The sequence below is a fragment of the Eulemur rufifrons genome, chromosome 4 (genome assembly GCF_041146395.1).
Source record: "Eulemur rufifrons isolate Redbay chromosome 4, OSU_ERuf_1, whole genome shotgun sequence".
In the NCBI taxonomy this organism is placed as follows: domain Eukaryota; kingdom Metazoa; phylum Chordata; class Mammalia; order Primates; family Lemuridae; genus Eulemur; species Eulemur rufifrons.
In genome coordinates, this window is record NC_090986.1 from 68,853,062 (window position 1) to 68,870,773 (window position 17,712).

The following is a 17,712-nucleotide window of genomic DNA, read 5'->3' on the forward strand; positions in this document are numbered from 1 at the left end:
TTTACTAGAGCCTAACCAACCCTTCTTTCTGTAGAACACATAAATAGTTTACTCCTTCTTGGATTTTCAGGGTCTAAAGAGTTATAATACTGAACCTTGCTCTTGCTCCCTCCCCACCACTGAATTTATTTATTTATTTTATTGTTACTTTTTTTTTTTGATAAAGGGACCATTATCTGGGGATGAAAATGGACAAAACTCATGCACCTAAATTAGCATAAGGGGACTTTGAGATGGAAACGAGCCAACCACTTTTAAAGAGAAGTCCAGATAACAGGCTGCAAGATTGAGCAGCTTTCATGAGAACAGTAAAGAAAACAATTTCCCTCGGTGCTTACCACAGAAGGGAAGATAAAGGAACTGAAGGATGGATAAAAGTATCCAAAACACATAAAAGATGAATTGATGGGAAACGCTGGTGTGACCGAGGAAGGGGCCATGGGTGGAAAAAGTCACGCTATAAAAAACAAAAAAAAAAAAACTGTGGAAAAAGAATGGAGCAATAGTTATGGAAAAAAAGTGAGATCACATAAAAAACTTTCAAGATTGGCCTGGAAAAATAAGGCTTTATGGGTTTAACATGAGGACTCTATTCTTACCACCTGCGGAGGGTAATTGGCATTGGCTGAGTAGAGGTTTGTTTTGCCTTCTTGGCAGGAGCCGAATTGTTATGCTAATAGTCCGCTGGCAGAGTGTTAAGTCCTGAGTTTGAATAGAAAGAGTTTTGCAGAAGGGAAAATTCCCAGCCCCAGGTCTTTACTCTGAGCCCTGAGCTCTTTACAGACTTCAGACTTCACTCTCAAATTCGAAGAAACAGTTAGTATCATGACAGATATTTCTAGCATTTTGTGAAAACTGATAGTTTCTACTAGAAACTCTCTCCTAGGTGGTTTACGGTTAGACAGAGGGTATCCAGGCTAAGATTTGGGCCCTGGAGCCCATCTGGGGCTAAAGAACAGATTTTTTTTTACAAACCGGCATTATTGCATGGTTCAGAAACGCCCACCTCTTTGCATTTAGCTCTGCCGTCTCTTTGCCATCAGCAATGGCTTCTCCTGAGAGGTCATTCCACTGACTTGGCTCTGGAACAGGGGGAGCCCAAAACTCTAAGGTCCTTAGGATGAAATACCTAATAGTCAATGCATTATTAAAATGGATTTTTTTAATTTAATAATTTAAAAGAGTCATCTGTTGGATTATTATTTTTTTTCTTTTTTAGGAGGTAGCATCTCTCTCCAGTCCTAAAGTGACCTTCCTCATGGTCTGTTGCTTCCAGATAGCTGACTTCAGTGAGGTGCTGGGTGAAAACTAAAGTTTGAACTAATCTATAGTAATGTGTGATGGACTCGTAACCCTTAAAAGTTGCGAAGTCTACAGGATTGCAAAAATAGATTGCTTCTTAATTGCAAATGAGCCTGAAGGATCTCACACCTCTTCCAACAACGCACCACCACCTCCCGTTACCACCTTCCTCAGGTTGCTGCCTTGATTCTCAGCCTCTTTCCTCACTCTCACTCTTGTATGCACAGATTCTCAAAAAGTGTGATCATGTGACTTTTTTTTCCTCATGAGTCTTTTATGGCAGTGACAAAGGAATTTGGTTAAAATTAAGCCCATATGGCAACCACAAGGTTTAGAAATCTAATAAAGAAAACCCATGAAAATAACACAAAAGTCTGTGAGCTAGAGGTTCTAATTGAACCCTTAACTCCCCAGGAGTAAATTAGGCAACTAGAGTTATTAAAACCTGTCAGGTCACTAACACATCATTTGGGCAATCACTTTAAATTCTAGAACGTTCTCTGAGTCCCATTTCAGCATATGGTATAATACCCAAGTGGTATCTAATTCAGGGATTTCTAAACTCTGCTTCCAGGAAAGTTGATTTCCATAACATGGACTGAGGTTTTACCACTGCTAGAACTGAACAATGGCAAATTTCTTCCGCTAAAGAAGATGTTCTCACTTTTTAATTTTGTCTACTTTACTTTACAATATAGTGCTTCAGTATAGATGATAAGATGCTGGTTAACCTCAGTCCACCCCCTGAGGGCAGCTAGTTAACATCCACACTCCAGTAGAGGCTTCTTAGCAGGTTAAATTCCTAGCCAGAGACCACACCACAGAGAGGGTTAAAGGCAAAGCTTTTGAATATCACCATCTATACTTGCCCCAGAAGTTTAATAATTAGCATAAGTTTTATTAGAGATTATTTTTAATTGAGAAAATGGGTGAGATATAAAGATCTGTATCTGCCTCTCTGCCCTTGTATGAGTGGGGTGTGTACCCGTCAGGGTTTGGCCTGTAAAGGAAACCACTCTAGATATTTCACGTAGGAAGGGGTATTGGCCAGGGATTTAAAGTTTTATAGACCTGTTAGAAAGTCTAGGAAAGTGAAGGTCAGAGAAGCTGCTTTGAAGAATTCAGGAAAGCAGGAAGTGCTGGGATCAAAAGGAGCTACAACTGACATCCTCAGTGGGTGCGGAGGAAGGGGACACCTGGAAGCCACTCCCAAAATCCCACATCTACCATCTGCAGAAAGGCTTGCCCCTGGCTGCAGCTGCCAATTCCACAGGAGGGCTCCTCATTGACAGAATATGACCCAGAACTCCTGCTAGCAGGAGAGTTTGCAGAATATAGTTTCTTAGCCTCTAGCCCTATCTAAAAGGGAGAATTTAAAAGAGAAGGGATGATTTTGATTGTTAACAAGCACTATCAGGTATAGGGCATAGGAAAGGAATTTGACAAGTCCAGCATCCTTTTAAAGTGTGTCTTAGATCTAGTACAGCCGTCTCCAATAGAACTCTGCCGACTATGAAAATGGTCTATATTTGCATTGTCGAATATGGTAGCCACTAGTGCCATGTGGCTATTCGGCACTTAAGGAATTGAATTTTTGGGTTTTACTTTATTTTAATTAACTTAAATTTAAACTTAAAGAGCTACATATAGCTCATGGCTACTGCATTGGGCAGTGCAGGTTTAGAACTCTCTTTGGTCCTGTTCCCCTCTTCCCTTGCGTTTAATGTAATACAATGTTACCTGATCTGACCTGAAGTTTCCCTGAGCCTGCCATCTGACATTGTTGTATTGTGTGTTGAAACTTTCACATAAGGTCCTTGCTAAGATGACTATATGACAGAGTTGTATGGGGGGTTGGATTTCACTGGGCTTACAGAATTGATCTTCTGACTGGTTTTAATGTCAACTTGCTAATAAACATTTGTCAAGTATTTGGCCAAATTCCATCTGATACTCCCTTAACTTACAATGGTAGCAAGGTAGTGGGAAGGATGCTGAAATATTTACCTATATATCCTAATAACTGTGATAGTTAATTAGCCTGATCAGTTTGCAACATACACTTTTCGCCCAGAAATGTTTCTCAGATCTTTGGAGTCTGCAGTATCTCTCCTGTCAGCAAACATTAGCAGGTGACAAAACAAACAAAAACTACATAAATATTAACATCGAAATTCAGATAAGCCAGTTGCCCTTCATTGAACAACTTTTTAAAATGTGAGCATATGTTCATGGTATTTTTTAAAAAATTCATACATGTAGCACAAATTCCCTGTGTATAAAACTGTTCCTAATTTATATGGTTAAATCTACATTGCAAAGCGTCACAAAGACACCCAATATTTTACAACAGAACCCTGACTACCAAGTGCCCTGCCACTTGGAGAACCCTGTCCCACCTGTTCCACATGTGGGATTTATACCCTCCTTTCTATTTATTGTCCCAAAGTGGCTAGACCAAGGACCAAGGTGAGTGTTTTCATGACTTCATGACATATATTTTTCAGCTGTAATGAAAAGAACATTCACAAATCAGACTATTTCTCATTTGTTTCTCGATCAGGTAAAGAGAAAACTGATAGCTTAAATGTTACTATTTTTCATTTTTCTTACACTTGAATACTTTCTGTCCCAATTGCCTGTCTCCATTTGTCATCCTTAAGAATTGCTCGCAAGATCTCAAAAAGTGGTGTTACCTATTAATTTAAGAACTGAGTATCATAGAAATGATTCCACATTGTTTATTCATCATTCCTAGAGTTCAGTTTACACAAAGTTTGGCATCTTCAGGTAAGGTAATTACCTCTTTACCTGGTGGCAGATAAAACTAGTTAGCAGTTGTCTTCAGAATGATGTAAATTCTATCCCAAGGGAAAAAGCCAAGGAAACCAGCCCCTAGGGCATTTGCCTAGGCAGCGAAACCTCTATGTTGCTGCCTTCTGGATTGTTCTTCAGCTCCAACATAATTCAGCTTTATGCAATTGCATATAGGACATCCTGGGACCAGGGCTTTGCAGCTGCAGTGATTCTTTCCAGCACTCCCTCTGCATTGCTTGGTCCTTTCCTGCAGACCAGGGGGAGCCCTGCCAGGGTAGGAAGTGTGGCAGGACATGGAGGATGTCTCTCCACACAGCTCAGCACGGAGGTTGGGGAGGAGTGTGGAAAGCAGCTCCGCCTTAGACGCCTGCAAGGGAACAGATCATTTGTGTGGGTTACACCTACACAGTTGCCCACTGGGGCAGGGGCTGGGGACTGGAGGACAAAAGGGGGTCAGGAAGGGACTAGTGCAGAAATAGTAAAGGTCTCCTCTTCCAGATACATTTGGGGCTCTGCCCTCTCTCCGCCACCTTAACACATTGACTGCCACAGTAGAAAAAACATTTATCCCTGGGGCCACAGTGTTTCATTAAAAGCAAACAATCCTTTCTAATTTGTTATTTTTTATTGTTTTCTGTATGTGAGTTACGTGCAATGCAGTCCACGGCTTTTGAATTGAATTGTCAATATTAATTGTAACAATAAGAATATCAACAAGTAAGATTTTCATGAACTGGCTGCATGGTTTTGCTTCATGAGGCCCCAGGCTCAAAACTAGCCTGAGTTAAATGCAACTCACATGGCAGTCAATCTGTTAGTGAATTTTCTCATGTAGGGGGTTCCTTTATTTAGCACTGATAACCCATATTCCCACCCATTAGAGTAAGTATCCATTGGTCCTACCAGCACATCTGTGATACTCAAGGGTGATGATAACACTTTCTGACTGATGTGACAAGATCTTACTTTCAGATTAGCCCACATATTCAAATGGTGAGTGCTTAAATCTCATTCAGCTTCTTGTGAAACCATATTAAGCTTTGATGCAAAACTAGACTCACCATCGAAAACTGTCAGCTCAGAATGTGCTGCCATAACTTAATTTATATTAAAATAAAACCATCACTTCTTCAGTTTAATCATCAAACCTTTGGTTTTGGCTGCAAGGAGGACTTAGATTGCAGTAAGTGTCTGTCGTCTAGAGTATTTCAGAGACCTGCGGATGATTTTCTTGCAGCCTAACAGTTTGCAAGTTCGATCAATATGCTGAGGTGGTTTGTGAAAATCTTTATGCTCTTTTGGCCCCTGGTAAAATTTGACAATGCTCAAACATTCTGTTTTGATTCTTAAATTGAAAACAAAACATCTAATGAATAAGGAAGCATAATGTATTAGGAATTTTTGCTTGCTCCTGAATTGTTTGCATGAATTAATGGTTGACTTTTTACATGAGTGATTTAAAAAGCTTCTGGATGTATTTCCTAAACAGGATTTGTGAGGTTTTTCATGCTTTAAAAGGCAAAGTTGGAACCAAACTGATCTGTCAAGCTTTTTTTTTTTTTTTTTTTTCTTTTTTTCTTTTAAGCAGACTTGAAATTGCTCTTGGAGTCAAACTGACCTTAGCTTGCTTGAGAGAGTTGTGCCTGGTGCTTTCCAAAAAGCAGATCCTATGATCTTGATACATTGCTAAATATTGAATCCTCCCCCACTCCCCAGTCTTTTTATGGATGCAGAGGTGCATTGGTAAAGCCCTCTTGTCTTATCTCTTTGCAGGCTTGTTGATCGGTGCTGGATGTGCCCTCTACCCGCTGGGCTGGGACAGTGAGGAAGTCCGGCAGACTTGCGGCTACATTTCTGGCCAGTTCGATCTGGGTAAGCTCTCTCATGGATGCTGCTCGTTTTAGAAAAAAAAAAACTTATCTGATGTTTCATAGAAGCAGAAAGTGGACGGATAAGAAATGTCTATCTTGGTATTGCAGCAAGCACTCCTGTGTGACAATATAAATTTATCCATTTGTTTAGTGAAGAGTTACCGATAATCTACTGTTTGCTCCATACTGTGATGGATATTATAGATACAAAGATAAGAAATGGCCCCTGCTCTTAAGAGTTTACATTCATTGATGAATTGATTCAAAATCATATATTTATCACTACTGCATGTGCCAACAGCAACTCTGACTGTGGAATTTGCAGTCTATCTGAGAAGGGAGGCAAAGGAAATAGTCAAGGAAATGACAGAAAGGGCAAAGGAGTCCAAAGCAGTTTCACTCCAGGGTAACAGACCTCTTTTGGGAAGGGGTGAGAATGGAGCTGGGTCCTGTACAAGTGATGCATGTGTATCATCAGGAGCAGGTAGAAGCACCTCGCAGGCAAGGAATACACCACTGCAAAGGCACAAGAAAGGAATGAGAAAGCTCCTTAGGAGACTGCAGAGATTCCAGCAGCAGGAACAGCAAGATGCCACGCCCAGAGATGTGACTGAATGATGAAGGACTAATGGATACTAATAACATTTCAGATATATTTCACTTGTAGCCATAGCATATTCTACTTTGCAATCTATGAAGAATTTTGCAGAGTACTACATGGGTTGCATCGTTTTAATTTGTCATCATTGGATAGTATTTCACTTGCTTGATAAACTTCTATTTACTTAACTACTCCCTTATTTCTTTCTCGTTGGGCATTTCAGCTGTTCCGGGTTCTACCATTTTAAGACATATTGTAATGAATAGTTTAATGAATATAAGTGTTCGCTCTACTGAATTATTTTCTTAGAGTCTTTTTCTAGAATTGGTGTTACTAGAACAAGGAATATGAACCCATAAAACACTTACTGCTATATGGGAAAAGGAATATCTTTTCCTCACCTATTGCTAGGTTCATGGCTAAGGCTCCTATAATAAAAGGCAAATTAGCAAGAGAAAAGCATACAACATTATTTAAAATAAATTTTGCATGGCATGGGAGCCTTTGTAAAGAAATGACGACCTGGAGAAATGGGTAAGCTCGTGTACTTCTTATGCTAGTTTTGATGAAGCAGTGAGTAGCTGTGCAGAAGTATTATTAATAGTATGATTGAACAACGGGGTTATGATCTAATAGTAATAAACTAGAGAACTTAGCAAGGCCTGTCTGTTCAGTTTCCTCTCCATGTCCTTGTGTCTTCAGAGATAAGAATTTTCTTTTTCTCCAGGTTTAGGAAGGATGGCTCTCAAATGATGTTCTTATGACCTACGTCAGGGAAAATCATTCCATTCCAGGGAGAAAGGCAAGGGGAAGGTGAGGGTGACCACACTGCTTCTGCTGTTCCTTCACGTGTCGAGGTGCTGAATTTGGAGGTAGTGTGTCCTGAAGCCCATCACTGCCAAGTGATAGCAAATATATTTTCCCTGCTCTATAGATGGACAGGCTGAGAGTCTGACAATGGGTACATAGTAAGTTGCTCACTTAAACCCCTAATTTTCACATTATTTTATTGTAAGAAGAAAAATGCTGAGGGATTTGGTCTAATAGTAGTATTAATACATCCCAAATAATGATTTCTAAATTTCTATAACTTCCATGAAAAAACTTCTCTGTTAGATACTGAGAAGAATGGACAGATGTCACACGACATCAGAGGTCTGTTAATGTGAAAAGAAAGCAAATTCTGTTTGACTTAATGGACCACCACCCTCCTGCCTTCCCTCGAAAGTCACACTGGCTCTTTAGGTAGAGACGACTGTGTTCTAAATACCACCTAATTTGCATGGATTAAAAAATAAATAAGAGATTTCCATTTGGCCATTCTTCTCTCCTCCAGGACAAGGCTTCCTAAGTCTGGATTAGTTTGTGATGGCCATAAATGTAGAGAAGGGAAAAAATGAAAAAAATGCTGAAATGCTGGCACAAAGTTGACTGCCAACTTTCTTTTTTCTTTTTTTGGAAAGCAAACGATGTCCAGAGGAGATATTTGAATACAGTGTTTGGCACCTTTCTTGCCCTGGTGTTTGCAGCATTCTTGGCTGTTTAACACAGGCCCCAACTTGATTAGAATCCTGTCGTCGCTGATCTGTTGTCACTGTGTGTTGCTGTATTAATTAGCAGATTATAATGAAACTCGGGTCCCGTTATTGCAGTTTTCATTACCGCACCCCAGTCCTTCGTGTCTTCTCAGCATTGTGGGCTATAATTTTGAATGTCAAACTAAAACTTAAAAAAACACTTGCCTCTTTGCTGGTGCTAATAATTCCTTATGCTATTAAACTCACTAACACCATTTTGGCAATTTAAGACACTATGGTGTTTTCATTTCTGTTTTTTTGTTATTAAATATGTCTTAGATTGGATGATGAGGAAAAAAAAAATGGCATCATATGCAGGTAAAATGAATTCTAGGTCCCCTGAATAACTTTGGGGGTTTATCAAGTTCTCTTTCTCCAGGTTACTGTTATCTCGGTGGACTTTTGCCAATTTTTCCTTCGAAAGAATACCTAAAAAGAAACTGTGGCATAGAGATATCACTAGGCCCATCCCACCTAACTTCCTGTCTACTTTTAAAAAATCATTACTATTTCCCTGAATACTGATGAAGGCTGAACTTCAGTGAATTAGTGAAGTCACAGATTATGGAGTTAAATTGACAGGATACCTCGGACCTCTAGGACTGGGGTTGTGAGTCACAACATGAGTTTGTGGGCATTCTCAGTAAGGACGGGGGCACAATTTTAGTGGCATACATGGTGCTTGCCTTTGCCACACCCTGGCTCTGCCACACCCTGGCTCTGCCACACCCTGGCTCTGCCACACCCCGCCTCTGCCACTCTTGAGACTCCGAGCTCATTTCTGTCTCTTCTCAAAGGAGACAGACAGTGTGTGGGCACATCTTCCTCCCAAGGGTTGGGAAATGTTAATGTTTTTAAAGCTCATGCTTTCCTTACTGTAGAATTTGGGTCACTTGTTTGGCATGCTGTTTTTGAAATGTTGTTACTTTCTCATCTAGAGGATCCTGAAAGAAATAATTGCTTTTGTTTCTACATGGGTGATTATTCAAGGAGTGCATTCATTTCAATTACTCAGCCAACGAATATTTATGAAGGCCTTACATTGTGCCAGCCCCTGGGCCAGGTGCTGGGGATATGGCATCAGCAATGAATAAAAAAAGACATTATTCACTGCCCTTTGGGGAACCTAAAACTAGCAAGGGAGGCAGATATTCAAAAAGGTAATATATGTGTGAAGTATGTTAGAACGAAAAAGTGTTGGGTGCTACAATGGGCATTGTTATTAACTCACCAACATTATTGCACCCTAGTTGGTGAGTCTAAGTCAGAGGTTGGCAAACATTTCTGTAAAGAGCCACATAGTATTTTCAGTTTTGCAAGCTCTCTGGTCTTGGTTGCAACTACTCAACGCTGCAGTTTTAGTGTGAAAGATAATAGGTGGTCCCAATAAAACTTGTTACAAAAACAAGCAGTGGGGCCATAGGTTGATGATCCCTGATCTCAGCCAAAGAATAACCCTGGTATACCAGAAATGGTTTCATTTCAGATGTGCTCATTTACTGATCCCTGCAGCCCCCAGGGCAGCTGGTCAGCTTCTAAGACAGTTGAAGACTGCACTGAGCAGCCCCATCCAATTATCCTCGTGTGCGTACGAACACTACAGTTTTCTTGTTGGGTGGCAGTGGGAAATACTGTAGCAAGTACCATAAATCAACCTTGGCCGCCCCACCCCTAACACTGGCATGGGAGGGGAAGGCTTAAGCCCATTTGGGCCGGTGAGACTAGAGGCTTCTGAGGAAGAAAGGATCCCATGTCTAAGGGGTAGGTAGCAGAAGCCATGCTCTCTCTCCTCTGGCAGCCCCCTCTGACCAGGTGGAACGGCAGGAGCAAGCTGTCTGCTGGGGTAGAGGTGGGCAGAGAAACTCAGCCTGTGGATCAGCCATCCCTGGTGCTGGCCTTCCCTGGGAACTTCCAAACTCACTGACACACAGTAATTCATTTCCTTATTGGCTAACGGTTGAGGGCTATTTTCTCTTACTTGCAGCCCAAAGCACCCCGACTGGTATTTAGTTGCTAGTTCATAATTCAAGGGGACCTGACCTCACCTAGGGGCTTCCTAAGCAAGTAGTATTTTTAGCTGAGCCCAAAAGGCTGTATGGGATTTAGGTGGGTAAAGATTGAGTGCTGGTGTGTTACAGGGTGGCATGGAGGGGTGGGCTGCAGGGAGGGCCAAGAGAAGAGCCAGGGGGGATCCTACTTTAAGTTCTGTTCCCTGTTTGGGCAGGTTTAATCCCAAGTATCAGCCATGGTACAAAATAATACTTTATTTTGTTCAGGAGGTAGGAAAAGCCTCCTAGGGTAAACACATTTAAACTGAGTTCAGAAATGTAAGTAGCAGTTAGGCAAGAAGGGATTTCATAAAAAGCTCATGCTTGTAGTTGTGATGTGGTAGGAATCTAAAGAACCTCTTTAAAAATACCTCCTTTCCTTAGAAAGGAGTACTGGGGAGAATTTTTTCTTTTATGTGGCTTAAAAACAATTTTATAAGTCTATTGATTCTTTCTCAAGCATTTTTAAACTTTATTGCATGCAGAACCTTGAAGCAATTTTGCAAAAGTACTCCCTTTTACAAATCAAAGTTTGTTACTCTGTTTACTTTGGGAACACACTAATTTATGAAGAAGCAAGGAGTCGGTGTGCATACACACATTTTTGAAGCAGGGAAACCAGAGTCCAAACAGGCCTCATAATGAGTTTCTGAATTCCCCAAATAAAATCGTACAGCTTGACTGTAGCTCTCAACCGTTAGCATTAGAATCAGTAGTCATCTTGTTGAGAATGTAGATTTTTTTAGTCTCCACACCTTAGAATTATAATTCTATCATTTGTGGTTTAAACAGTTATCCCACATGATTTAGGTGCAAGTTGTCAGTGATCATACTTTGAAAAAATTGCCCCAAGTTATATGGAAAATTAATTTTTTTGTACTTTGCTAAAATTTGGTTTAACAAATATTCATTAAGTTTTATGTAGATTAGGATGCTTTAGGTTTTGGTTACAAAAATCTGGCTAAAACAAAGAAGACATTGAAGATCTCTTATTGTAGCAAGGTAGGAGCTAGGGTGAGCTGCAGACTTGACTGACCCAAGGGCTCAAAGATGTCCAGGGCCCATGGTCAGGAAGAATCATCTATAGACTGGCTATAACCATCCACCATCTGTAGGCTGGCTTCATCCTTGAGGCTAGTTCTCCCTGTGGTCCTAAGTGCACTTGGCACCTGTGGCTCTAAGCATCCTGTTCATGTCAAAAGGAGAGGAGGAACTTCTCCCAAGCAGGGGGCTCAAAGTCTCCCTCCTCACTCTAGTGGGGCCAACTTTGCTGTGTGTAACTCTTAAAGGGATAACTGCCACCAGGGCATGACATGTGCTAATTGGCTTCTTACGGTCCAGCTTGGATGCACAGAGTTTTACGAAACTGGATTTTACCAAGAAGGAGTGGGATTTGTAAGTGAAAGATGAGGCTAATAGGAGAAGAAGGATCTCAGTGTGTCTTTCTTTAGTCCAACTTCAGTGCTCTGGGCTCCTTCCAGCAATGTAGCCTGTGGTTGTGGACATAGTAATGGTTTATGCTGTGCAAGTGTTAACAATGGTGATTTCATTTATTACTTTCGTTTAAGAGAACGATACAGTGTAAGTGATGAGAATACATAGTGTAGCACAGCATCTGGCACAAAATAAAAGCCCAGTAGATGTTTGCAGTTGGACAGGACCATTTTTAATTTAATTTGCTGATCAATCTTTATTCTTCCTTTTATATTCCATAACAGTAAGTTTGGGTTTACACATTAAGCATAAGGTCTTTATAATCAGGTCATCCAATTGATTTAATTGATGCCTCAGAGATACTTTCATCCACCAAAGACTTTTCTAATTATATCCTTGTGATCAAAAGTAGTGTTTCAATTAATTTGTCTTACTAATTTGCCAAGTAAATTTGAGTAATTATTGCTTTCATTTTGCTCTTTAATTTGATTAAGAAGCCACCATGCTTCCTGTTCTTGAAATTATGCTGTTGGCTTCTCAAGAACACTACCATGAACGCAAAACTCAGAGCCACTGGGTGTTGGTAAAGATAAGAGCCCATTTCTTCCAATTTTCAGTCTAGGTAAGAAATCTCTTCTATTGTCATCTGAACAATGATCATCCCTCATCTCTTTGGACACTTCTCCTTTAGCTCATTGACTCCTGATTCCGGCTTTCTCCTCTCCCAAATCTAATCATACTTGAGAAAAAAACAATTTGTAAGTTATAGGGAGGTCAGTTGGGTAAAAATGGGAACAAAAAGAGAATTTTTTTTTTTTTTTTTTTTTTTTAGATTTTGAGCTTTTTCAGGGTTGCTGCTTCTCAAGCAAGAGAATCTGCTATTGGCCTCCGTGACATTTAATATGACAAGCAACACTTTGGCTAGAAACTAGAAGGCTCCTATGACTCACGTGGACTTTTGAGGCTGCTTCGTGCTCAGGCTGGCCAGGCAGCCGAGGCTCTGCCCGATGGCTGCAGGCATCAGAGTTGGGTGCCAGAGTGGGGCTGACTCGCCCGTTGCAAGAAGCAGACATTTGCAGAGAACAGTAGATAAGTGTCTGTCACTCAGTTCAGGAAGAGATCCCTAACACTTGATGCATCGGTCATTGGTTAAAGTACATTGATTATTCCATTATGAGATTGCTATTTGGGAGGCTGGTTTACACTAAGCATTGAGATTTAGCCAAATTTAAGGTATTTCAAACAGTGTTGTAGTCCCACATTCCATATGGCTATTAACTGGACCTTTTCCAAACTTTTGACACTTGAGTGCCAGTCACTGGAAGTCATTTAGAAGGTCCAGCATGAGCCTGAATTTCCTCCCCCGGAGCTCAGTGCAGGAGAATGACAGAGGAAAACCAGGCAGCTGCTGCAGGTTCAACCAAGGAGACCCAAATTGGGTAGGAACCCACGGGGCACCCAGGAACTTGGCTCCAAATGATGCAGGCAAATTTCTGCCAGCCGAGAAAGCTCAACTTGGCCAGTGATGACATGACTGAGCAAAGTGTTAGGCACCTCCAAGGCAAAAAACAATAAGCTTTTCTGGTCACTCAGCCTTCTTAGGGACCTCTTTTCCTAAGGTGGTTTTCTGCACTCATTCCAGAAAGTGGGGAGAATACCACATTCATTCAACCTGCCCATTCCAGTGGGTTCTATGACAACAAAATTAGAGCACGAACATTTCCATTTTAAGTTATAACTGAGTAAACACAACACCTCTAATCCTGCTTTAGGAGAAAGTCCCCCATTCCTCACAATCAGAGATCCAATTCTCTCTGCTTCCCTAAACACATCTTTACAGGTTCCAGATGAACTAGTGGGACAGGATTTTTACAACTTCAGTGCCTAACTTGGTGTTTGATACTTTTTAGATTCATTTACTTATTCAGCAGATATTTGTTAAGCACAGTTTATGTGCCGCACACATAAAATTGTTAATAAGGTAGATACGGTCTCTACCTGCATGTCATATATTTGCCATATACTAATGATTAAAAGAAGGGAATGAGAATGAGAGGAAGGAAGGAAGGAGGGAAGGAAGGAAGAAAAGAAGTAAAAACCCCTACTGCTAATTTTTGATCACTAAAGAGGCAGCTGCCATCATGTTTCTATATGTATTTGTCCACTGATATCCTTCCTAGCAAGAATTGTGACATCACTCTCTAAAGGACTAATGGCTTAATCATCACTCAGGGAAAAAAAAAAAAAAAAAAAACAATGTCAAAATCATAACCTAAAGAAGCATATATTCTGATAGGTGAAAAAAGAAATTGCTCTAAATTCTTTTTTTCCTCAAGTCCTTTTTGGTTTGTTATTGCTATGTAGGATCATTCCCACTCTTGTAATAATGCCCTTTTAAAGCTTCATTCAGTGGCTTGCAGCGATTTGTATCAGTGGAATTCAGCAATTGCAGAAAAAACGAAATCTCTTAGAAAACCCGTGGGAGTAAGATTCTCGAGATATGGCCCTAAAACTATTGGAGAGAATATGCTAGACTCTCTTTTAAAGACTCTTATTCATTTTTGTTTCAATGCTGTCCTTTTATTAGGAAAAAAAAAAGATGTACCTGAGTGGTATTCATTTTTAGATACAGTGTAGAGCACTTAAGGAAATTTAGGAAATTGAACTGTTTCATTCTAATTTTTTGTGTGTGTGTATTAGGTGCTCTCAACTATTTCCTGGTGTGTTCCACTTGAATATTAATCTGGGGCTAGAAAAGCACTAATTTTAAATTTAACTGTTTTGGGGGATATTTTTGGTGTGTTGGATCATCTCGCAGGAATGAACTTTGTTCAATGGACTGTATCAATGATTTATATTAGAAAGAAGGGGCAATTAAAACAAATTGGCTATCTGAACATCCTCTTGAATAAATTTGTGGATTTAATCAAGATTTTCTGGTAGGTAGGATTTGGGGTTAATGTATCTGCCCCTCCTTCCCCAGCTGTCTCCTTTTGATGTAATACAACCCTTTGGGAAGTCTCCCACTTGTTTTCTGCCTTCAAGGAGATTATAGTTGAAAAGACTCACAGATTTATCTGATCAGATACACATTCATTCAGAGTAACACTGGGGAAAGACCTTTCACTGATGTTGCCAGAAGATTTATCTATATGAACATTAGAGAAAGTTTTTTCAAATCTTTAAATTACAGTCTTAATCTCCCTGAAAAAAATCTGTCCAGAATTGAGAATTTGTATTGGTGTGCTAACTCACCTATTAATGACCTTCCTGTGTATTTTTGCCTTCGTTCCATAATAAAAGATAGAAAGTAGCCCCATCCTCTTGATAGATAGGTCTCCTCCTGTTTGGAAAGGGCCATTTGTTAGCATATTGATGAATAACTCATCAAAAGAGGTGTGGGAATAAAACCAAAAATATAAGACAGTGATCAAAGGACTGATCTGACTTCCAATCTGATCTTTAACCTGGTAGAATGTTGACAAAAATTAAGGAATATAGAAAAATTCTAGAGAAAAGCTCATTAACTGAGCAGTTGGGAGGGGGGGACTTACATTTATCAGATCCTTTCAGAAAATACCATGGGAATGAATTATTCTATATTAATGTAGTTTCACCGTAAAGCAATAGTTAATGGGAGAAAACATGAACTGGATTTGAATCTCAATTTCACCCGCTTACAACTGTTTGATTCTGGAAAAGCTATTTGAGCCCTCAGAATTTCAGTTCTGTCTCTTAAAAGGGGATGACAATACCTACTTCTCTGATGACTATTAAAAAGGTTAAATGTGATAGTATAAGGTGCTTTGCACATGGATACATGCAACAAATATTAGTCTCTCCATTCTGCCTTAATTACCAACACAGTTCCTATTTTAATCATGTTGAAATATTTTGAGGATGTATTATATACTTCCCCCATCATTTCAGCCAGAATATATAAAACATAAACATGTTTTCTTTTATCATTAGTGGCTATATTGTCATATAGAGTCATTCCTAAGAGTGTTGTTGCTCTTTTATGAAATAACCAGGACTGAAAGAATTTTTAAGTTCTTTCTGGTTTTGCTGTTGTTGTTTTGCAATAGTTTTCTGTCACACTGTTACTGATTATTCATTGCAGTCATTAATTATGCCGTTCTCTCCTTATTCTCTCACTTCTCATTTATATCCTTTCTACTTATCGTAAATAATTTTAGGATTATGCTTTAAAGAAACACTGTTCAGTTCTTCATTTCTGAGGATTTTGTATCTTTGAAGCATTGATTTTTGTATGCTCTGGCCAGCATTTTTTAAACTCCTGATTAGGTGTCATGCTTTGGATAGCTGAAGATGTCAGTTACATGGTATCTGGCTAAGTAAGCCACTTTGAGTTAGCAACTGGATGTTTTGATGACACTGGTAAATAAGTTCAATGTTATGGTAACCCTTGATCCACACACTGATGTAACTTGAGGTCTCCAGACCATGTAAGGGGCCAATAGTCCATCAGTAGGCTTCAGAGAATGTGTGAACCTGGGGTGTGCAATTTGTATAGGATTATGCACACGTACTTTTTCCCAAAGAGAGTATTCATAGTTTTTTGTTATTATTCAAATGGTTTCCTGACATCTGAAGATTTAGAACCTCTGGTAAACATTTGGAAGTCTGACATTGGAAAGCTTAGAGATCTGACTCTAAACCTAACCTCCTAACAGTCTTCAAATCTCCCCAGAAAGCTGGAAAGCCATTGAACCCTGTTGATTTTATTTCATTATCTATGAAAGTGTTTGTCAGAGGGTGTTATAGGGAAAATCATCTTTACTTACAGTAACTATTATGCAAATAAATTCTCCCATATACCCGTTCCAATTTGAAATCATGAAAATGTGCATTCAACCTTCCTAGTAAATTGAATATGCTTCCACTCAGGATCATAACCAGTTTCATTAGTGCTTAGAGATAGTTCTCCATGGATATCGTGTTTTAGCATATCTTGTGAGTGGAGGCATTTTATTCTGGGCTATCTTTTCAAAGGCGTTTGTATAGTAAACAGTCTTGGAAGCAGAGCAGAGGACAGGATTATTTATTGTCCAGTATAATAAAAATAATATTTCCCTCTGGGGTAAAGATTGGGCAGATGTTATTGCAGCCCATTATAAAACATTCAGTTCCCTTAGGTTGGGATTCCCCAACTGTGACACAAACTCACTGGGTTGGCTGCATCCACTGAGTGCTTTACATCGGCCCCCACTGGATGTGGGGGACAAGGGGGATGGGTGTAAACGTGAAGCTCATGCAGCTCGTTGTGCTGTGAGTGACACAGTCCTTTGTCTCTGAGCCAGGAGTCTCCTATCTTTTGCCAGCATCAATGAAATTGTGCAACCTAATTTGTTAGCTTGCAAATAGAGTAAAATCTCAGACCTTTTACAGTTCTTGAGAACACTGTTACAATGCCTATATAATGCCTATAATTCCTTTTAAAATACTTCAGCATAGAGAGTGATATATGTATATTATTTAGAGGAAACCACAACTCCAGATCATACTCCAGAGTGGATACTCAAGGATGCTACTGCAAATGCTTCTGTTACTCATATCTTGACCAACACCAGAAGCTTTGCTAATTAGCACAGCATTTGTCAGAAATGGAATTTTATTGGTGGAATTGGCATGATAAATGTTAAAAATGGACTTTTGCCAGTGAAATTAAAGATATTTAAGGTTGCGGATTGGCTAAAATAGTTAGAGACACTCCCTATGGTTGCATGAAAGGATTTAAACCTCCATCCAGCCATGGAGGCATTACTCTGTCTGAGTGATATTCAAAATATTTAACAACCAATATGTCATAGGTCCTGAAGAATCTGAACTAAAACAAGTGCTGGCCACAGTGCTGAATGGGATCCGCTGGAGACATTAACTCTTTGGTTTCTGGGAGGGTAAGATTCTCTAGGGCTCATAAGGGAAGAAAGGAACAATGGGATATTTGGAGAGCTTTGAGCAGTGACTGTTTACCTACCAGGGCAGAGGTATGTACTGTAGTATTTTGAAAGTGAGTACAGCCTTCCTGATCCATTCGG

General features: G+C 39.8%; 1 protein-coding gene across 1 annotated transcript in view; it reads left to right on the plus strand.

Moving 5' to 3' along the window:
* LHFPL6 (LHFPL tetraspan subfamily member 6) overlaps positions 1-17,712 on the plus strand; it is a 218,159-nt gene that overhangs the window by 187,314 nt on the left and 13,133 nt on the right. Inside the window, exon 3 of the mRNA XM_069467303.1 lies at positions 5,893-5,991. Within this exon, the coding sequence (XP_069323404.1) occupies positions 5,893-5,991 (99 nt within the window). The remainder of the gene's footprint in view (positions 1-5,892; positions 5,992-17,712) is intronic.